The sequence below is a fragment of the Pongo pygmaeus genome, chromosome 19, assembly GCF_028885625.2.
Source record: "Pongo pygmaeus isolate AG05252 chromosome 19, NHGRI_mPonPyg2-v2.0_pri, whole genome shotgun sequence".
Classification (NCBI taxonomy): Eukaryota; Metazoa; Chordata; class Mammalia; order Primates; family Hominidae; genus Pongo; species Pongo pygmaeus.
Genome location: NC_072392.2, coordinates 20,421,784 through 20,444,652, shown reverse-complemented (window position 1 = coordinate 20,444,652; position 22,869 = coordinate 20,421,784). Strand labels below are relative to the sequence as shown.

General features: G+C 51.8%; 1 protein-coding gene, 1 long non-coding RNA gene and 1 pseudogene across 3 annotated transcripts in view; all 3 read right to left on the bottom strand.

The window, feature by feature from the left end:
- On the bottom strand, window positions 1-7,980 carry LOC129017743 (uncharacterized). Its single transcript, XR_008495121.2, has 4 exons — window positions 7,787-7,980; window positions 4,115-4,208; window positions 3,796-3,956; window positions 1-1,349 (listed from the first exon to the last, which is right to left on the bottom strand). It is a non-coding gene; the product is annotated as an uncharacterized LOC129017743 (long non-coding RNA).
- A 1,538-nt stretch (window positions 7,981-9,518) lies between these two features.
- The window catches only part of LOC129017742 (GRB2-related adapter protein-like), a 38,427-nt gene continuing 25,076 nt past the window's right edge, over window positions 9,519-22,869 (bottom strand). The window contains exons 4-5 of one of the 2 annotated variants that reach the window (XM_054458440.2): window positions 17,161-17,294; window positions 9,519-9,682 (exon numbers count right to left, since the gene is read on the bottom strand). In XM_054458440.2, coding sequence (XP_054314415.1) covers window positions 9,648-9,682; window positions 17,161-17,294 — 169 coding nt within the window. In that variant the 3' untranslated portion in view covers window positions 9,519-9,647. Of the gene's footprint in view, window positions 9,683-16,684; window positions 16,863-17,160; window positions 17,295-22,869 lie in introns of those variants that run through there. The other variant, XM_054458439.2, reaches the window with a different exon arrangement.
- LOC129016793 (kynureninase-like) lies at window positions 12,148-15,763 on the bottom strand (annotated as a pseudogene).

Below are 22,869 nucleotides of genomic sequence, written 5' to 3'. Positions count from 1 at the left end.
CTGGGCGACAGAGCAAGAATCCATCCCAAAAAAGAAAAAAAAAGTAACAAGACTCTTACAGCTGTAGAGATCTGTGCCTATTCTGAGTGCTTCTCCACTACTTCCTGATACTGATTTAGCTCTGTGTATATATTTGTTGAAGTAATGCTTAAATCTTAGTTGTATTCATCCAGTGCCCTCCCAATCATGTTTTGTGTGGAATAGCAAATCACTTTCTGCTTGTATTCCAAAAATGTTGCAGAAAGACTTGCCACCCTGCTGGGGACTGTCCCTGCCCCCTGACCACTTCTGGCCTGCCTTATACTCAATTATTTTGGGCAAAAAGTGCAAATCAAGACTGAGATGTGAGGCCAGGTGCAGTGGCTCATGCCTGTAATCCCAACACTTTGGGAGCCAGTGGATCACTCAAGCCCAGGAGTTCAAGACCAGTCTGAGTAATATGGCGAAAAAAACCTGTCTTTACAAAAAGTAAAATAATTAGTGAGGCGTGATGGCATGCGCACACCTGTAGTCTCAGCTTCTCGGGACAGTCACAGCTACTTGGGAGGCTGAGGTGGGAGGATCACCTGAGGCCAGGGACACAGGGACATCAAGGCTGCAGTGGGCTGTGATCACACCACTGCACTCCAGCCTGAGTAACAGAGTAATACCCTGTTTAAAAAAAAAAAAAAAGAAAAAACAAAGAAAAGAAGACAAAAAGGAAAAGGAAAAAGAAAGAGACAGAGAGAGACAGAGAGAGAATCCAGGACATTTTTTGAAGGGAGAGGGAAACAGGACTGTCTGACATGTGGGAAAATTGCTTGAATTCTCCAGCCTTCCCATTTGGATGCTTTTCTCTTTGCGTGAACATAGCCATAAGCTGGCTCCTTATAGAGGCATAGGCAGTGGTTGAAAGTACAGGTCCTAGCAACAAGGAAGTCTGGGTTTGAATCCAGACATAGCCACTTTCCAGCTGTGTCACCTGGGACAAGTCACTGTTCCTCTCTGAGCCTGGAGCTACCTGCATCACTACCCTGAACTGATGAATTGAAAGCACTTGGTACAAAATCCAGCACATACTTGGCACACATAACTCACAGCTCAGTGTAATTAGAAGAATGCCAGGAGGACTGGCCTCCGTGCTGGAAGGGGCTCTAGACAAGGCTGACCATCAGGATCCACTGGTTGGTCCAGAGATCTCGGAACAGACTGGTTCTGCCCCGCTGCTTCTGCCTCCCACTCACCTCCACTCATTCATGCAACTGTAGTTTTCTTAGCCCCTGAAACTGGGTTGGGGCTGCCGCAGGGGCCATCAGGCTGTGAAGGAGGCTGACGCAGACATAGTAGGTAAGAGGCCAAGATGTACAGTCCTGAAAGAGGGCAGGAGGCTGGTGACTCAGTGGGTGAGCAAATGCAAAGGCTGGGGCTATCTTAGCCCAGAAAAGGACAAATTTTTTTTCCCCAAATTATTTTCCTTCTTTTGTCTCTTTCTCCCCTCCCTCTCTTGCTCCGTCCTGCTTTTCTTCCTTTCCCTCCATTACTTTCTTTAATCCAAAGGAAATTTAAGTGGAGGACGTAAAAGCATATGCTGTTATTAATTTTTGCAAATGTCCTTAACTGAGAGGCACTGAGCAGAAAGAAGAATACAATTGCATCTCCATTATCTTCATCTGGGCCACTAGATACCAGCCACCGACTCTCTCAGACAATGGCAGAAAGGACAAGCCAGCCCCCAGGGACCTGGCCCTGCCAGCTTACCTGTCGGCACACCTCCCCTGAGCACTGCAGCCTCACCAACTGTCTGGGGTCCCTGAGACTGCCTGCTCACACTCACCTCTGAGCCTTCCTGTCTGCTGTTCCCTCTGCCTGGAACATCCTCTCCACTCCCCCTTAGACCCCCTCTAGCAGCTGTCCTGGCTGACTGCTAATTGGCTTTAGGATTCAGGGAGGCATCCTGCCTTGGGTGCCTTCATTGATGGCCACAGATCAAGTTAGGGGTCTTCTCTGGCTGTTTATCCTCATAGCACCTGCTCCCAGATGTGACAGACAGCTTCAGTTTTGTCACCCTGTGGTCCAGCAGCTTTCTGAGGGAGGGCTGGGACCAGCTCTCATTTACCAGTGTCTCTCACCCCTGCAAGGTTCTGGCCACAGCGAGCAATGCCTAAGCACATATTTGTGGAGTAAAGGTATAAAAGACAAGGCATCCCAGATGGGCGTGGTGGCTCAATCCTAGCATTTGGAGAGTCTGAGACGGGAGGATCACTTGAGGGCAAGAGTTTCAGACCAGCCTGGGCAACCCAATGAGACCCCATCTCTACAAAAAAAATATATTTTTGTTTGTTTGTTTGTTTTTTGTTTTTTAATTAGCCAGGCGTATTGGTGTGCGCCTGTAATCTCAGCTACCTGAGAGGCTGAGGTGGGAGGATCAGTTAAGCCCAGGAGGTTGAGGCTGCAGTGAGTTATCATCCCACCACTGCACTTCAGCCTGGGCAATGGAGCAACACCCTGTCTCAAAAAAAAAAAAAAAAAAAAAAAAAAGGGCAAGACATCCCTGGTGGAAGTCACTCTGTAGATCACAGGCTAACAGAGCATGGTTGAGCAGGGAGGAGTTGGGAGCTGCACCCAGCACCTCACACAATGTTATCATGGAGCTGAGGACAGAGCAGGTTCCAGAGCTAGGTTTGAGTCCCAGCTCCTCCGATGATGATATGACACCCCAGACATGTGCAGGGATGTCCTCTGAGCCTCAGCTTCCTCACTGCAATTTGGGGCTCTGCCTCTTTCTGGCAGGGAGTTATTGGGAAGACCAAATGAGATCATGTCCCCCTCCCAAACCCTGCAAGACCTTTGTGTCACAGTTAGAATGAAGTCTATAGCCCTGTCCACTCGCAGCCTGCCTCCCTTCCCCACTGGCCCCCTTACACACGGAGCCCCCTCCAACCTCCCCCCCCCCACACACTGAGCCCTGTGCTCTTCCCTCTGCCCAAATGGCCCTTTCCTCAGACATCTAGATGTCCATCCTCCTTCCCTCAGTTTGCCTCTCGGAGCAGTCCTCCTGACCACTACAACGGTGCCTCCCCAACCCCGGCCTGCATCACTCCCCACGCCTGCCCTGCTTTGCAGCATCGCTCCCTGGCTGACATTACATCATGCATTTATTTCTTTGCTTATTGTCTCCCTCCCCTCCATGAGGGCAGGAACCTCCATCTGTCTTGTTGACAGTAGCATCCCTAGAACCTAGCTCAGGCCTGACTCACAGTGTGTGCTCAGTCCACATTTGGGAAACCAATGGAGAGATGAATGGCACAGAGACGCCTCAGGAACCCAGTTCCCTGACCTCCCGTCCAGGCTGCACCCCTCAGGAATCTAGGTTCCTGCTGATTGGTGGAGTCCAGGACCCAGGGCTGGAAAGTGTCCACCCACAGGGCAGATGGGCCAAGGCCATGTGCTCAAGGTGTGCAGGGCTAGGAGAGGGGGTCAGCCCCAGCTCCCATATGAGGGGCATGTGTCTTACCTTGCCCCTGCTTTGGCTAGAGGGTACCCTGTTCACCAGAGATGAGCCTAGGCTCTCCCCGGGCCTGGCTCTGGCTTTACCCCAGAGCCCTCCAACTCGCAGACCTCCAGGCAAGGAGGGTTGGGGACCGGCCTGTCCCGGCCACTTGCCTTTTCTCCAGTAACAGAGCCCAGAGGGGTCCCTGCCTGGGCCAAAATCACACAGCAGATTGGAGTAGAGCCAGAGGGGACCCGAGACTCCTGTGCCAGCCTGGGCATCCCCTCCACTGCCAGGGAAGGACTGCATCCAAGTCGCATCTGTACCCAGGCCTAGGTGTCCGAGGCCCAGGCTGAAATCCGGTTGCTGCTGCAGAGACCAAAAGTTTCCAAGGCCTTGTCAAGTGGGCTGTGCCAGATGATCCTCAGGCCTGTCATTGGCTGCTCTTTGGCTCGGACACACCAAACCTCAGCAAGCACTTCCATTTCTGAGGGAAGAGAGGTCGTGGCTTCCGTCAAGCACCCATTTACCCCACCCTCCTCCTCCTCTTCCTGCAAACTTGAGTCACAGCTGCCCTGCTGGGCGCAGGCCCCAGGGATGTCTGAGTCAGCCTGGCTGGGGTTCCAGTCCTGACACCGCCCTTACCAGCTGGGAGACTCCAGGAACCTCCAACCTTGCTAAGCCTCCACTTTGACATCCGTGAAACAGCCATGAACAAGCAGGTCTCAAAGGTCAACTCCTGTATGCAGGGACACAGCATGCAGTAGGTGCCCAATAATAACAGCAGCACCCACATGGAGCCCCTTATGGCAGCCCTTCTCCTCTGCACTTCCACATGGCATCTCATTTAACCTTCACAACCACCCAACTAGGAAGGCACCATCATTATCCCATTTTACTGATGAAGAAACTGAGGCACAGGAAGGTGAATTTACCAGCCAGCTCACAAATGGACTAGTAGATGGCAGTTTGTGGATTGGAGCCCAGAGGCTGTGCTCCTGCCCACACTCTCTCAAATGAGGGCTATAAAATAACACTCTAAGAGCTCTTCCTACGTGCCTGGCGGTGTACTCACAATTTGAGTCTTCAGTACGTTCAATCTTCACAACAGCCCTATGAGGTGGGGGTTATGAGGAGCCACCATTTTACAGATGGGTAAGTCAAGACACAGAGAGAGGATGTGGCTTGCCACAGACCACATGGCTAGTGAGCATAGGAGCCAAGATTCCAACCCGTTTCCCATCCTGGCCAAAAGTAACACTCCTGCTTCTTCATTTCTCTGAAAGAAGCCATGCTGTCTCCATCCCTGGCTGTGACTTGGGCTGCTTGTCCCTTCTCTGCCCACCCACCCCCGCCCCCCAGGGCTGTGCTGGGGAGAGAAGGTGGTTCCTGGAACCCTCTAGCCTCTGAAAAGCATAGCAGTGGCACAACGTTGAGGATGGGCTTAAAGCCAAAGAAACACAGCTTCTTCTTTTTTTGTTGTTGTTGTATGGGTTTTTGTTTTTGTTTTGTTTTGAGACAGAGTCTCCCTCCGTCCCGAGAGTGCAGTGGCCTGATCTCGGCTCACTGCAAGCTCTGCCTCCTGGGTTCACGCCATTCTCCTGCCTCAGCCTCCCGAGTAGCTGAGACTACAGGCACCTGCCACCATGCCCAGCTAATTTTTTGTATTTTTAGTAGAGACAGGGTTTCACCGTGTTAGCCAGGATGGTCTCGATCTCCTGACCTCATGATCCACTCACCTCGGCCTCCCAAAGTGCTGGGATTACAGGCATGAGCCACCGCGCCCAGTCTTTTTTTTTTTTTTTTTTAAGACAGAGTCTTGCTCTGTTGCCCAGGCTGGATGCAGTGGCACGATCTCAGCTCACTGCAACCTCCACCTCCTGGGTTCAAGCAATTCTCCTGCCTCAGCCTCTCGAGTAGCTTGGATTACAGGCGTGTGCCACCACGCCTGGCTAATTTTTGTATGTTTAGTAGAGACAGGGTTTTGCCATCTTGACCAGGCCAGTCTCGAACTCCTGACTTCAGGTGATCCGCTCACCTCGTCCTCCCAAAGTGCTGAGATTACAGGCGTGAGCCACCATGCCTGGCCAAGAAACATGGGTTCTAATCCCAATGCTCCCACTTCCTAGCTATGGGACCTTGATTGAGTTCCTGTACCGTGCCTCAGTTTCCCCACTTATAAAAAGGTTACTAAAAAGGATGCCTCACTCACGGGTGTGAAGACCCAGTGAATTAAGTGTTAATAAGAGCTCCACGTATAGCAATGCTGCTGTTCAGCTGCACCAGGGTGGACTCCCTTGACTTGCTGGGAGTTACAATGAGGAAGGAAAGACCATTAAACTTGTAGGTCTTTCCAGAGAAAGTGCGTTTCCTAAAACCAAATCCTGCCCTTGCTCCAAAACTTTCAGTGGCGGTTTCCCATGACCACACCACAGTCCCAGGGTCTCCCCTGGCCTTCAAGGCTGGCACGGTCAGCCTTGCCAACATCGCTAGTGCCACCATCTGTTAGCCCCTCCTTGCTCCTGCTCCTGGTCTGCACATGCTGCTCTCTTTGCCAAGAATGCCATTTACCCAGCCCCCTGGTCCCGCTGGGGAACGCCTCCTCATCCTTCAAAGCCAAGCTGGAAGGGAACATCTTTGGAGATGCCGCTTGACCTCCCAGGCCGAAGGGGTCACTCTCCCTGGAGATGTAGTCACGTCATTAACCACACTGGGTTAGAATCATCAGAAGCTGTTCCTGCCTCTTCCATCAAGCAAGGGGCTCTGGAGGCCAGAAAATGCCTATGAATCATGCCCACATCCCCAGAGCCCAGCATGGGGCGGGCTCAGGTTAGGTCAATCATGTTTGAAGACTGAATAAATGAATGTCTTCATTTGCTACCCTCAGAAGCTCAGTCTGGAACAAAAATTCCAGTGCAAGGTTTTTGGCTTGAATGAGATCCCAAGAATTACCTTTAGGATGTCAGGGAAATGACACAGGGAAGGGAAGGAGACAACAAAGGGTATGGGAATGAGCACATAACACTATGGACAGCTGGGGAACCTTGGGCGATGATGCAGAACTGTTTATCACTAACTCTCACCAGGTCAGTCGTGCATCAAGGCTACTGGGGGGATAGCACTTTACAGCCTACTCTAGCACTACGGTGGCCTTCTGGGGCAGGAGCCAGCAAGCTGCAGCTGCTGGATGAAGCCCCCAGGCAGAGTCGCTGGTCCTCAGGTGCTCAAGCTTAGCTGGAAGCCTTCAGGTTGCTGTGCAATGGAATAGTGAGTACCCAGAGGATATGTGCATATGTTCCAGTGAGTGAGTGAATGAACGAATGAATGGAGTATCAAGAAAAGAGCCGCGTATCTTCAGTCATTGAGCAGACACAGGTCTCCTGCTGTGTGGCCCTGGACCAGCCATCATGCCTCTCTGACCCTGGTTTCCTCTTCTGTAAAGCAGGAATGCTAGCCCAGCCTCCCAGGAGATAAAGGGTGGGAGGTCCCCAGGGAGTGAGAAGGGTTCCAACTGGGCTCCCAGACTCCATCTCAGCTCCAGGAAGCAGGACATGGCCCCAATGAGGGTTCTCTGTGGGTGAAGAAGCCACAGAAGGCAGGCACAGTGCCCTGGTTGGAACCACAGGGGCCCTGAAGCAACCACATCATGGCCACCACAGCCTCCACCATCCCACAGCAATTTCCGCTGCTGCCTCTCCCAGGACAAGATCTCCCACCAGTGGCTGGCTGTCCCCTCTGCCAGCACCTGCCCCTGGTGGGCCCTGCAGCATGGCCATGGCTGCTGCAGGGCAGGCTGGCAGCTGCTCCTGTGTGCAGCAGCGTGTCTGCTTTGAAAAGCCACAGAGACTCCTGTGGTTAGGGGCTCATGTTACAGTAGCATAGGTTCGAATCCCAGTTCTACCACTTGTGACTATGGGAAAGTAATTTCACCCCAGTCCTCTCTGGTGTCATTGATCAAATGGAACTAACGTTCTATTGTCCCCTCTGGTGGTCTCAGCTCCAGCAGTTTGTGGATGGTTGCCTCCACTGTTTTCCCTACTGCAAAACCCATAAGGACACAGTTATCTTGCCTCCTGCCCCAACCCCAGGGTCTTGAACACAATAAGTGCTCGATAAATGCTTGGTAAATACATGAATTATTGTCTGACCCGCCTTGCTCTTCCAGTCCAAACTTAAATGTCGCCTCCTCCAGGCAGCTTTCCCTGATTCCTTTCCTGGGTTCCCAGAATTTCTTCCAACTCCTTTAACCTCTTTCCTGCAGCTGCCTGGCCTACTGGGTGTGGCTGCCAGTTATCGGACCCCACCCCCTCAACCTACCTTTCCCCAGGTTTGCGCGGGGCCTGCCGGCCTGCCCGCCCCGAGGGAATGAAGGGCTGGAAGGAAGGGGAGGGAGAAAGGAGGCGGCGCAGATACATCTAGAAGGGGAGGCGGCGGGGGATTCTCGAAGGCCGGGCCAAGACCCGCAGCCTCAGCAAGCCAAGATGCAAGCAGGGGCCCGGCCGGAAGGAGGCGGGGGAGGGGCGGCCAGGGAGCTGGACGCTAGCGGACGGGCGGGGGCGGCGGGAGGGTTGGGGGCGGGGGCCTGGTATTTCCTGAGGCCCTTCAGGAAATGCTCGGGGCCGCCCCTGGGCTGGATCGGCGGTGGGATGGGCCTGGGAGGGAGGCACAGGCTCCTTCCCAGCGCTGTCCTGGACTCTGGCGGGCTGTCTCTGCCGGCCCTCTTCCCCGTCGAGGAGGCGCTGCTCAAGCCCCATTTCACGGAGGAAGAAACCAAGACTCAAGAGAGGGCCACCGGGGTCACAGTCTCTCCTGCACAGTTCTGCGGCTGCGCCAGCGCCGGCCCGCTCCCTCCACGTCCCCGGCCCCTGTCAGGGCTGCGGCAGCCGCAGAACCCCCGGGCCGGGCTCCCTATTGCAGGGCCAGGGCGGAGGACTGGGAGACGGGGCGGGAAGGCGAGGCGGGGCCCGGCGTATCCCGCGCACAGACCGCGCAGCGCTCACAGCCCCGGCCCTCAGGGAGAGCAGTTTTGGCCGCCTTGCCCCGGACCGTCCTCCCCTGCGTCGGCCCTCCCGGAGGCCCGGACACGGCCAGGCAGGACCCCGCGACCCACCAGGCGCCACACCTCACACTCAGGACCCTGAGACACTCATTGTTTCACCAAACGACTCGCTCCCTCTTCCGCTGACGGAGGAGTCAGTCCATCGGGACTGGATGGGTTCCGTGTGCTCGAGTTCAAATCCTGCCTCACCACCTGCTGGCTGGCGCTTTTCTTGTCTAAGCCGCAGTTCCCTGTGTGGTGGGGATAACAGCACAGCCTGCCTCAGAAAGTTGCAGTGAGAACTGAATGCGTTCTGCGGGGCGCGGTGGCTCAGGCCTTAATCCTAGCACTTTGGGAGGCCCGGGCCTGAGGACGGCTTGAGGTCAGGAGTTCGAGACTAGCCTGGTCAACATTGTGAGACCCCCCCCCGTCTCTACAAAGTTGTGTTTTTTTTTGTTTATTTTTTTAGCCGGAGTCTCGCTCTGTCGCCCAGGCTGGAGTGCAGTGGCGCGATCTCAAGTGAGCGATCTCAGCTCACTGCAACCTCCGTCTCCCGAGTTCAAGCGATTTTCTTGCCTCATCCTCTCGAGTAGCTGGGACTACAGGCGCGTGCCACCACGCCTGGTTAATTTTTTGTATTTTTGGTAGAGACGGGGTTTCACCGTGTTAGCCAGGATGGTCACAATTTCCTGACCTCGTGATCCGCCCGCCTGAGCCTCCCAAAGTGCTGGGATTACAACAGGCATGAACCACCGCGCCCGGCCTACAAAATATTTTTTAAAACGCGTCGATCAGTATAAAGCGCTGTGCCTGGCACATCCTGTGCTCAATCTGCTATTGTGACAAAATCGTGCTCAGGCCCCTGCCACCTGCAAAGTCTCTCTTTGACATTTACCCACCACCGTTTCAACCTGCGCAGTCTCTCCTTTTCCCTCCCCTTCTGAATTTTAACAAATATCCCTCTTCTGTAAAGTGGCTGGAAAAAAAAAAAGGAAAACAGATCACAATGGCTTAGACAAATAAGCGTTTATTTCCCCCATCACTGTGAACCTGGAGACCAGCCATGGTTGGCATTGTTTCCCCAGCCCAGTGATGGCAGGGCTGACGTCCTCTGTAATGCGCTTGGCGTTTCCCCCTTGTTTACAGCGTGGCTGATGCTGCTCCTGGCATTGCATCTGCCTCCGCATTTAAGACAGAAAGGAAAAAGAATGGTTACTTTCAGGGTTAATTGAAAGCATTTGTCACTTTTGTCAATAATTTCCCAGGCACCCCACCCCCTCACCCCCCACCCCCACCCCTGCCACACACACACAATGAGATCTAATGAGACTCCTTAGATGTCATTGGCCAAAACTGTGTCACATGGTCACTCCTAGCTGCAACAAAGGCAGAGAAGGTAAGTAGTTTCTCTTTTCCAGCCTCCACAGTGGAAAGCAGCAGGGAAGAGGGGCATTGGGAAAGGTACACAAGGGTCAGTCAGCTATTATAATAGTGTCTACCACACCTTCCCCCTCCGTCTTCTTCCAGCCCCTCCACTCCCCAGGACCTGCCTTCCAGCCACCCCTGACCTCCTCCTTCATCTAGGGGCCACCTGTTTCCATTTCTTTCGGGATATCAGAAGCTCAGAACTCTGGGGCTGCACTTCTACAGGGTAGCAATCAGATGACGCTGAGTAGAACTGCATCTTTCTTTTTTTTTTTTTTTGAGACAGAGTCTCACTCCATCACTCCAGTCTGCACACTAGGCTGGAGTGCAGTGGTGCGAACACTGTAGCCTCGACGCCCTGGGCCCAAGTGATCCTCCTACCTCAGCCTCCCAAATGGCTGGGACTATAGGTGCATGCCACCATGCTCAGCTAATTTTTTTTGTTTATTTTTTTGTAGAAACAGTGTCTCGCCAGGCACGGTGGCTCACGCCTGTAATTCCAGCACTTTGGGAGGCCAAGGCAGGTGGATCACAAGGTCAGGAGTTCGAGACCAGCCCAGCCAATATGAAACCCTGTCTCTACTAAAAATACAAAAATTAGCCAGGTCTGGTGGTGGGCACCTGTAGTCCCAGCTACTTGGGAGGCTGAGACAGGAGAATCGTTTGAACCCGGGAGGCGGAGGTTGCAGCGAGCTGAGATCACGCCACTGCATTCCAGCCTGGGTGACAGAGTGAAACTCTGTCTCAAAAAAAAAAAAGAAAAAGAAACAGGGTCTCTTACTCTGTTGCCCAGGCTGGTCTCAAACTCCTGGTCTCAAGCAATCCACACACCTTGGCCCCCCAAAGTGCTGAGATTACAGGTTTGAGCAGCACACCTGGCTTTCCATACTCAGATTCTGAAACACAGATCTCATCGTATCACTCCTCTGGCTCAAAATCACCCTTAATAATTGGCTCTACTGGAGCCCCATTTCCCTATACTCCCTGCCTTTGAATATGTCACTGTTGCAACACTGAAACACTTAAAGAATCTCCTCTGCTTTCTCTCTGGTTGCTTCTAGGATCTCCTCTTTGACTTTAGTGTTCTATATTTTCACTACAATATGTCCAGACATGAATTTCTTCCTACCTATCTTGCTTGGGATTCGTTGGCTCTCTAGAATCTATGTATTTGGTGGGGCTTATTAGATATGAAAAAAAAAGTCAGACTTTATGTTTTCAAATATTCCATTTGTCTCGTTTTCCCTTTTCTGTCTGGAACTGCTACCTATGTTAGATCTTCCTGTTGTATTCTCCCTGGCTCCTAACCACTTTTTTTCTTTGTTTTCTCCTCCTCCTCTTCTTCTTCTTCTCCTTCTCCCCCTCCTCCTCATCCTTCTCCTTCTCCTCCTCCTCCTTCTTCTCCTTCTCCTTCTCCTTGCTACTGCCGCTGCCTCCTCCTCCTCCTCCTCCTCCTTCTCTTCCTCCTCCTCCTCCTCCAGTTTCTCAGGTTGAATTCCTCCCCCCCCCATTTTCCATTTATTTTTCTTTCTGGGTTGAATTCTGGATAATTTCTTCAAATCCATCTTCCAGATCATGAATTCTCTATTCAGCTTTGTCTAAACTGTCATTTAAACTCTCCATTGAGTTTTTAATATGTTACTAGGTGTTAAATGTCTAGAAGCTCCATTTATTTCTCCTGCACATTTGCTTAGTTCTTCTCATTCCTCACCCTTTGCTCATGTTGCTCCATCTTCTCCCACCTCTTCCCCTGGCAAATTCCTATACAACCCATTTCTTTCCATCCCCAGGGAGCTTTCCCTGACCTCCAGGATGGACTGGGGCTTTCTTGGGCCCTTCAGTCCCTGGGACTCCTTTGTCACAGCACTGATCACCTTCAGCCATGATTGGCTGGGTCTGGATCTGCCTCCCCCACTCAGACCTGTGCTTCTAATAAGCAGGGGCCATATCTGCATCCTCTCTCAGGGATAAGTACAGGAGGTTTTCAATAAACTTGTATAAAATAAAAGCAATTTCCTTAGCTCACCCATCACTCCTTAGTCTTACTTGTTGTTTCATTTACTTATTTTTCTTTTCTGTAAAGTATATTACTTACTGCCAGGTGCATGCAATCAATTGTAAAATACTTTCAATAACTAAAAATTGAATAATGGTAAAAAAAAAACAACACATCAGCTTTCAGTATAATTTGCTTAAATTGTTCTAGAAAACACTGCTAATTTTTTGTTTTTGCAGAGTGAAGTACAGAAGTGAGCAGATTGATAATTTTTTTTTTTTTTTGGAGACAGGGTCTCACTTTCTGGCCCGGCTGGAGTGCAGTGGTGCCATCACAGCTCACTTCAGCCTTGATCTCCTGGGATCAAGTGATCCTCCTGCCTCAGCCTTCTGGGTAGCAGGGACTATAGGTGTGTGCCACCATGCCTGGCTAGTTAAAAATACTTTTTTTTTGTTTGTTTTTTTGTAGAAACAGGGTCTCACTATGTTGTCCATGCTGTTCTCAAACTCCTAGGCTCAAGTGATCCTCTGGCCTCGGCCTCGGCCTCCCAAAGTGGTGAGATTACAGGTGTGAGCCACCGCACGCAGCCCAGATTGATAAATGTATAAACATCATGGAAATAATGATAGAAAGGAACTGGAGCCACTTGAATGACATTTGGATTCCACTTGTCATAAACCACTCCTCTGTTTTCTACCTCTTGGAAAACATCTTTCTTTGGAACAGAAAAATGTTAGTGTCAGCTGGCAGCCCTGATCCTCCATATGGGATGCAGTAATGGTCACCATTGGCTTATTTGATTCTGCTTTATTTTTGCCATAGCAGTGCTAGATCAGGTATTCCAGATAACCAGTCAGCAAAATAGATTTTCTCCACAATGCTTTAATCGCTGCCTGCCTAAAGATCTCTAAACTAGTGTGTAAGAAATAGACCAACAAAATGGAAGGATTTGAAATTTGGAATCCACTAACCCCAGGGATTAACTGCAGTTGGTTATCCATCTCAAATCTGGTGCTGAGTTCACAGCCAAACCACCCACCAGCACAGCTTTAATCATACGGGCTGCTTTTCATAGAAAAAGCACCTGCCAGACCTCCTGCTCCTGCATTCAAATTATTGTGGGAACACCAGTGGGCAAAGTCAACTCTTCGGTCATGTAAGTGGAGTTCAGCATTTCCAACTGTACATGCTAGATCAAGCCAGCAAAACATCTCTTCACTTGTCCAGCTTTAGTGGTAGCAGGTATATTAAAGAGCTGCCCAATATAAAAATGCAGCCCACTAAACAGGATTGCTGTAATCGAGCCTCCTCCCTTCTCAATTGCTTCAGGGATATCCTTTATTTATTTTATTTATTTATCTTTTTTTTCTGAGATGGAGTCTTGCTCTGTCACCCAGGCTGGAGTGCAGTGACGCTATCTTGACTCACTGCAACCTCCATCTCCTGGGTTCAAGTGATTCTCCTGTCTCAGCCTCCTGAGTAGCTGGGATTACAGGCATGCATCACCACACCCAGCTAATTTTTTTTTTTTTTTTTTTTTTTTTTGAGACGAAGTCTCTCTCTTGTCCCCCAGGCTGGAGTGCAATGGCGCGATCTCAGCTCACTGCAACTTCCACCTCCCGGGTTCAAGCGATTCTCTTGCCTCAGCCTCCAGAGTAGCTGGGATTACAGGCACCTGCCACCATGCCCGGCTAATTTTTGTATTTTTAGTAGAGATGGGGTTTCACCATGTTGGCCAGGCTGGTCTCAAACTCCTGACCTCTGGTGATCCACCGGCCTCGGCCTCTCAAAGTGCTGGGATTACAGGCATGAGCCACCGCACCCGGCCAATATCCTTTATTCTTAAGGTTTCTTCCCCCCTCTCGGCTTTATAATCCCCACTTTCCTCAATGTTAACTCCATGGAGTTGTAGCTGTGACTCAAGAGTATAATGATTAAAAGAGAAAGCTTTGGCTTCTATAAGAATTTTATACCATTTGGTATAGGCTTAAACAATAACTGGACTAAGGCTGGGCTCGGTGGCTCACACCTATAATCCAAGGAGTTTGAGACCAGCCTGTGCAACATGGTAAGACCCCATCTCTACAAAAAAATACAAAAATTAGTCTGGCGTGGTGGTGTGTGCCTGTAGTCCCAGCTACCTGGGAGGCTAAGATGGGAGGATCACCTGAGCCTGGGAAGTTGAGGCTGCAGTGAGCTGTGATTGTGCCACTGCACTCCAGCCTGGACAACAGAGCGAGACCCTGGATAACAGTAGAAGATGTAGATTAACAGTCAGCGCATTCACTAGGGCTATTTCTTTCTCATAGGCTCCTATAGTCCTTCTGTAGGCCTACAATACTCTCATCTCTGTATCCCAAGGATGCTGCCTTCTTCGTGACCATAGGCTCCCATTTTGCCCCACTCAACTAGCTCTTCTTCAAGATCTGTTTTAACCATTTTTGGTTGAAGGCCAAGAGAATTTTCCAGGAAATAGATGGCATTTTCATCCTTATTCACTAAAGATAAATCAACTGGAGGCAGATCCTGCATTTTGGGGACATAAAAATACTCCCCAGCTGGGCACAGTGGCTCATGCCTATAATCTGAGCACTTTAGGAGGCCGAGGTGGAAGCACCACTTGAGGCCAGGAGTTTGAGAGCAGCCTGGGCAACAAAGTGAGACCCCCTCTCTGGAAAAAAATTTAAAAATCAGCCAGGCACTGCCCTGTCTGGGAGGTGTACCCAACAGCTCCGAAGAGACAGCGACCATCGGGAGCGGGCCATGAGGACGATGGCGGTTTTGTTGAAGAGAAGGGGAGGAAGTGTGGGGAAAGGAAGGAGAGATCAGATTGTTGCTGTGTCTGTGTAGAAAGGGGTGGGCATAGGAGACTCCATTTTGTTCTGACTAGGAGAAATTCTTCTGCCTTGGGATGCTGTTGATCTATGGCCTTTCCCCCAGCCCCCTGCTCTCTGAAACATGTGCTGTGTCAACTCAGGGTTAAATGGATTAAGGGTGGTGCAAGATGTGCTTTGTTAAACAGATGCTTGAAGGCAGCATGCTCTTTAAGAGTCATCACCACTCCCTAATCTCAAGTACTCAGGGGCACAAACACTGCAGAAGGCCGCAGGGTCCTCTGCCTAGGAAAACCAGAGACCTTTGTTCATGTGTTTATCTCCTGACCTTCTCTCCACTATTATCCTATGACCCTGCCATATCCCCCTCTCCGAGAAACACCCAAGAATGATCAATAAATACTTCAGAAATTAAAAAAAAAAAAAAAAAAAAAAAAAAAAAAAAATCAGCCAGGCATAGTGGTGCAAGCCTGTGATCCCAGCTACTGAGGAGGCTGAGGTGGGAGAATCCCTTGAGCCCAAGAGTTCCAGGCTGCAGTGAATCAAGACCGCACCACTGCAGTCAGCCTGGGTGATGGAGTGAGGCCCTGTCTCAAAAAAATTAAAAACAGACAAAAAAAACCTCCCTGAAGTGCCTTAGCTTATGTTCCTGAACTAGGTGGAAAGTGTCCCTGTCATCTGCTTGGTGGCATTTGAGTTCAACCACCATGCTCTGCACTGTGACAGCTCACAAATTGTTCTCAGCTAGAATTCTGATGTGATCCTCAGCTCCCAGAACCCCTCAAGAAACTTCTCAAGCATTCTTTACAAATGTATAGGCAAGACCACCTCAAACGACAGTGCCTCCACTCAGGGCTCCTTCTCCTAATCAGACTCAGGTAAACAAACACTTTCTTCCATGTACTTGCTTTTAACTTCATTAAGTCACTTCCCCATCTGTAAATTCATTTCCTCATTCATTCATTTATTCATTATTCACTCGATAAGTCTTTTCTTTTCTTTTTTTTTTTTTTTGAGACAGAGTCTCTTCCTGTCGCCCAGGCTGGAGTGCAGTGGTGCGATCTCAGTTCACTGCAAGCTCCACCTCCTGGGTTCACGCCATTCTCCTGCCTCAGCCTCCCGAGTAGCTGGGACTACAGGCACCCGCCAACACGCCCGGCTAATTTTTTGTATTTTTAGTAGAGATGGGGTTTCACCGTGTTAGCCAGGATGGTCTCGATCTCCTGACCTCGTGATCTGCCCACCTCGGCTTCCCAAAGTGCTGGGATTACAGGCGTGAGCCACCACGCCCGGCCTCTATAAGTCTTTTCTAAGCACAACATAGGTTGATGCCAGCAGATACGGGATGAACTAATGAGTGACGGAGGCAATCTGCTGTAAGAAATTCTAACAGCCAGGAAGGCTTCAAGTTGGGGTGATACTGGAGCAGGGTCTGGAAGGCAGAAAGCTGGGGAAAATGCTGGGATCCCACAGCAATGTGAAGAGGGCCCCAGTGGGAGGTCGCCAGCCCATGGGATGCAGCCCGTAGGACCTTAACGCTCCCCAGCATATGAGTAGTGCATCTTCTTCCTCTCTTTGCCATGCCTGTCAGGAAGCTCAGAGCTCAGCTTGGTGCAAAGGTAGCAACTGTTGTTTACCAGAGATTTTGTAGTTATCTCTGTTTTGTCACCCAAAATCTTTGACCTTTACATTATCTATGTCTCTTATGGAAAACTTGAAATTGATGGAGTAAAATTAATAATAATAATCATAAAGACCTGATTCGCAGTAAGTGATGGATTCAGGACGTAAATGCAGCTCAGAGTCCAAGAGTTGTAGAGTGATACCAGGCTTGTATTAGCTATCACTGCAATAATGCCACATAACAAACCACCCCAAAACTCAGTGGCTTAGAACAATCATTTAATTCCCCCGATGCATCTGCAGGTTAGCTGAAGGTCAGTTGGTCTTGGCTGGGCGGCTCTGCCTCAGGCTAGTCTGGGATACAGGCTCTAGGCTGGGCTCTGGCTGTTCCATGTGTCTCTTGGCAGGGCAAGGCTGAAGGGCCAGCAGCCATTCAGGGGGACAATCTTCTCACAGCAGAAGCACAAGAAGACAGCCCTACTGTGGAAGTGCACCTCAAGCCTTTGGTCTTGTTATAGTCACTGCCATCCCATTGACCAAAGCAAGTTACGTGGCTGAGCCCAGAGTCAAGAGACAGGGAGTGCACTCTGCCCATCTGGAGGCCGTGGCCAGGGTGAGGGGGCCAGTGATCAATGCCACATGCCATTTGCATCACCCAGTCTGGTCTCCACCCCTATTTCTCAGATGGGTACCCCAGGTGGATCAGCGTGGGACCAGGCAGGGTGCCCTGACTTCCCATTCCCTTTTCACAGCCCCGAGCAGGATCTCATATCACCTGGCTGATCCTCCTGGGGTGGGACCAATTCTGGAAACTGCAGTTGCAGGTGGAAGAACCTGGACTTCGGAATCACAAAGACCTGAGTTCTCTGCTCCCCAAGGCCAGCAGTGAGTCCTCGAGCAAGTCCCACACTACAAAGGAGGAAACTGAGGCTCAGAGGGGTTTAGCGACACATAGTAAGCGCTCCATCAAAAGCGGCCATTCAGGCTGGGCATGGCGGCTCATGCCTATAAATCCCGGCACTTTGGGAGGCCAAGATGGGTGGATCACTTGAGCTTAGGAGTTCAAGACCATGGTAACATGATGAAATCCCACCTCTACAAAATAAAAAACTAGCCAGGCATGGTAGTGTGGACGTGTAGTCCCAGCTACTCAGGAGGCTGAAGGGGGAGGATCACTGGAGCCCAGGAGATCAAGGCTGCAATGAGCTATGATAGCACCACTGCCCTCAAGCCTGGGCGACAGAGTGAGACCCTGTCTCAAAAAACAAACAGCCAGAAGCCGTGGCTCAGGCCTGTAATCCTAGCACTTTGGGAGGCTGAAGTGGGTGGATCACTCAAGGTCAGGAGTTTGGAACCAGCCTGGCCAACATGGTGAAACCCTGTCTCTACTAAAAAAAAAATAGAAAAAAATTAGCTGGGCGTGGCTTCCATGGGTTCCCTATCCCATGGAGAACCCATGGGACAAAGCAGGCAAGTGCTTTCCTGTATTGCTTCATTGAATCCTCACAACCACCTTGCCTTATAAAAGAGGTGTTGCTATTATCCCCGTTCCACAGAAGGGGAAACTGAGGCACAAAGCAGAAAGGTCACGTGCCTGGAATCACACACCAGAAAGTGGCACAGCTGGGATTTTAAACCATGTCTGCCATGCTAGGACCAGCACCCTAGCAGCCAGGCACCATCCCCCAGCCCGGACTGACTGCCCATTCCCAGCTGGACTCCAGGGCTTGGCTGTCCCCAGGATGAAAACAGGCCCCTCCCTGGGCCCTTCAAGTCACTCTGCCTGGGGGTGACACATGCAGCCACATAGGTCTCTGTGAGTTGCGGTAAGGTCTTGGGTCTCTTTATCCCTGGCATGCGGCGGGGGCACTAAAGTGACCTCAGGGACGCGGAGGTACAGGAGCCAGATTGCCAGCTGTGTGGCTCTGGCAAGTCACCTCCCCTCCCTGAGTCTGTTTCCTCCTCTATAAAAAGGGATCAGTAAATGTCTCTTACTCATGGGATTGTGGGGGATTGAATTATTTGATAAATAAATGAATCATTTAGGAAAGTTCCTGGAATATAGAAACACAAGAAGAAGAGGCAGAGGAGGAGCGGGGGGACAATATTATTATTGATAATATTATCCTGGGAAGCTTTTGCTGCCAGAAGCAGGAGGGACAATTTGCTGGGAAGGAAGACCCTAGGAACCAGTCCTTCCTGTGGACCTGGGACCCAGCACATTGCAGGCAGTTGGAAGGGGCCTCAGACCATCTCTGGAAACTCCATTCTATAGACGATGAGACTGAGGCCTGGGAGAGGCAGCCCCTGGGTCCAGGCCGCTCAGCAGAGCAGGCAGGCTGCCTGGCCACACCTGGCCCCCCTGCCCTCCTTCCATCCAGTCAGTCCCCATCCACCAGTCCCAATCCACCCAGTATCCATCCACCCAGTTCCCATCCACCCAGTCCCCATCCACCAATCCCCATCCACCCAGTCCCCACCCACAAATCCCCATCCACCCAGTACCCATCTACCAATCCCCATCTACCCAGTCCCCACCCACCCAGTCCCCATCCACCCAGTATCTGTCTACCCAGTCCCCATCCACCCAGTCCCCATCCACCAATCCCCATCCACCCAGTCCCCATCCACCCAGTCCCCATCTACCAATCCCCATCCACCCAGTCCCCATCCACCCAGTACCCATCCACTCAGTCCCCATCCACCCAGTATCCATCCACCCAGTCCCCATCCACCTAACACCCATCCACTCAGTCCCCATCCACCCAGTATCCATCTACCCAGTCCCCATCCACCCAGTACCCATCCACTCAGTCCCCATCCACCCAGTATCCATCCACCCAGTCCCCATCCACCCAGTACCCATTCACCCAGTCCCCATCCACCCATTTCCCATGCACCCTCACCCAGCCCTGGTCTCCAGTCTCTCAGAATGAGGTCACCTCAGCTTCTCTGCACTGCAGTGGCCAGTGCAAGCAGTCCCCCCAGCCCCCCAGCTTGACCTCTGACCTTCCAGGACTCCAGGTTCCAACTCCAGCAGGTTAACAGTGCCAGTAATTCTGCTATCATTGCGCCTCCATGGGGTGCGGGGAGCAGGCTGTGTGGGCTCTTGAAAGCTCCCTAGGAAAGGATGAACCCCATAGTCCAGGGTCCTCTGCACAACACTCAGAGCAGGATGGAGGAACATTGGGGGAAGAAGGTGGGCAGGCCCCAGTGTAGGAGACACCAACATCCCTCACCCATATCCTGTTCTGAGGCCAGGAAGAGGCCTGACCTACCCCTCCTCCTCCAGTGAGCCTTTCCTGGCTGACCAGGAGGCAGCTCTGTACAAGGGCTCCAGCCCAGGGCTGTGAGCAAGGGAGACCATGGGCCAGCCCCACCCCTTTCTGGGTCTCTTGTTCCCTTCATAACTGGAGGACAGATGGCAGCAGCACTCAGGGAAGGCTCAATGCTGATGCACCCAGGAAGTGCTGTGCTGCACGGGCCCAGTGGCTGGACAGGACTGTGGGAGCCCACCCAGCCCCTTCTTCCCTGTCTTAGTGTGTTTGGTGTTGCTCTAACAGAATACCTGAGACTAGGGGATTTACTTCTTTGTTTGTTTTTTAGACAGGGTCTTGCTCTGTCACCCAGGCCGGAGTGCAGTGGCCCCTTCAGCTCACTGCAGCCTCCATTTCTTGTGCTCAAGTGATCCATCCACCTCAGCCTCCAGAGTAGCTGGGACTACAAGTGTATGCCACCACACCTGGCTAATTTTTAAAAATTTTGTAGAGATCACATCTCACTATGTTGCCCAGGCTGGTCTCGAACTCCTGGCCTCAAGCAATCCTCTCACCTTGGCCTCCCAAGGTGCTGGGATACCATGCCTGGGCGTAATTAAATTTCGGCAGGAGCACCTCCTTTACGCCTCAATCTGTGCCTGAAGACTCACCAAGGCCAGCGCTGCACGACTCCAGGGGGCCATGCATGTGTCCTGGCCGAGCATCCTCCCCTGACCAAGATGCATACTGAAAAGATCCGGAGGCCGGCTCTGGGCCTTCACACATGCTGTTCTCTCCACCTGAACACATTTCGCTTTCTCAAACGCCACCTCCCATTTATTTTTCCGCATACAGTTAAAAAATAAACTCCTGGGAAATCTGCCTTTATCCAGCTGGTAAAGTTCTCCTGCAGGTTCCCACAGCCCCCCCTGCCTCAGTCTCCTCCCCATCCTGTCGCCCCACTGCCCCACCACCCCACAACCCGCCGCTCCCTCTTTCTCCCCCGGCTCAGCCCTACTGGCGCCTCCTTGCGCCCTGACACGTGTAGACAGCGCCCTCTGCTGGCGACTCTCAGCTAGCCGCTCAGCCTCGCCCGCCGCCTGGGTCCCAGCTCTGCCCCAGGCTCAGGTCGGGGGCCCTGGAGGTCCAAATGAGGCCAGAATCCCGGGAAGAGTCACCCGGAGAGGAGCCTCGGTCTCGGAGCCACAGACCCTGCTCAAATCCCTCTCCTGCCTTCTAATTTTCATGTGGCCTCGAGCAAATCATCTTCCTTCCCTGAGATTCAGTTTCCTCTTCCGCAAAATGTATCCTTCACAACTCTTCCCTGAGTACTTACCGTGTGCTAGATACTGAGTTGGGCACCGGAGATACCGCAGGGACAAGGATGAGCAAAGTCACTGCCTCAGGAAGCTGACACAGAGGGGACAGGCAATAAACAATAAACATAACACGGAATGTCAGTTGTCTAGCACAGGGTGAGTGCTTAAAGAAGTGAAGCCGGACCGGGCGCGGTGGCTCACGCCTGTAATCCCAGCACTTTGGGAGGTCGAGGCGGGCGGATCACCTGAGGTCAGGAGTTTGAGACCAGCCTGACCAACATTGAGAAACCCCGTCTCTACCAAAAATAAAAAATGAGTCAGGTATGGTGGGGCATGCCTGCAGTCCCAGCTACTCAGGAGGCTGAAGCAGGAGAATCACTTGCACCTGGGAGGCAGAGGTTGCAGTGAGCTGAGATCATGCCATTGCACTCCAGCCTGGGCAACAAGAGCGAAACTCAGTCTTAAAAAAAAAAAGAAAAGCCGGGCGTGGTGGCTCACGTCTGTCATCCCAGCACTTTGGGAGGCTGAGGCGGGAGGATCACCTGAGGTCAGGAGTTGGAGACCAGCCAGGCCAACACGGTGAAAACCGGTCTCTACTGAAAATACAGAAATCAGCCGGGCATGGTGGTGGGCGCCTGTAGTCCCAGCTACTTGGAAGGCTGAGGCAGGAGAATCGCTTGAACCCGAGAGGCAGAGGTTGCAGTGAGTCGAGATTGGGCCACTGCACTCCAGCCTGGGCGACAGAGCAAGACTTCATCTCAAAAAAAAAAAAAAAAAAAAAAAAAAAGAAGTGAAGCTGGAGTGGCCAGTGTGTATCGGAGGATGCGAGGGGAGGCCTCATGGGAAGGTGGGAACATCGATGCCCCCGCAGCACGCTGTCGTAGCCATGCAAATGACACGAACGCCCAGCATCCTCCCTCGTGTGCTCTCCTTGGGCCACCTCCCAGCTCTCCATCCTACTTACTGTGTTTATTGTCTGCCTGCCCAGGAGAAAGTCGGCCTGTTAGTGCGGGGATTTTTGTCTGTCTACTTCCATGGGTAGCCCCAGCACTGAGAACAGTGCCTTGCACACAGTAGGTGCCCATTGGATGCTGGTTTATCGATTTTTTAGCTAACCATGGGGCAGGACGGTGCCTCTCACTCAGCCGCCCACTCCTCATGGTGCCTGTCACTCAGCTGCCTGCTCCTCTATCAACTCTTCCAGAGCCAGCATTTGTGATCAAATAGGGGACAGCTGGGAGGCCATGGGAACCTAGAGGAGCCTGACAGACTCTGGGGTGAGTGCTGAGAGGCTTCCTGGAGGAGGCAGTGCACGCTGATGTGAGACTTGAAAAGTGGGAATGACAAGGAGGAAGGGTGTTCAAGGCAAAAGTAACAGCAATGAAAGGTGTGAGGCATGGAGATTCTTCAAGTGATTCAAGGTAGCTGGAGAAGAGAGGGCAGGTGGCAGGGATGACCAGGTCAGAGAAAGACTTGAGGACCAGGCCAAGGGGCTTGGATTTCATTCTGGGGGTTGGAGAGGCACTGTGGCCTAAGCTAATGTGAACACATGGGCCCTGAGTGGTGCCCACCTGCTACTCAGGAGGCTGAGGTGAGAGGATCACTTGAGCCCAGGAGTTTGAGGTTGAAGTGAGCCATGATTGTACCACTGCACTCCAGCCTGGGTAACAGAGTGACACCCTGTCTTAAAAATAAAATGAATAGGCCAGGTGCGGTGGCTCACGCCTGTAATCCCAGCACTTTGGGAGGCCAAGGTGGGCGGATCACAAGGTCAGGAGATCGAGACCATCCTGGCTAATACAGTGAAATCCCATCTCTACTAAAAATACAAAAAAATTAGCTGGGCATGGTGGTGGGCACCTGTAGTCCCAGCTACTCAGGAGGCTGAGACAGGAGAATGGCGTGAAC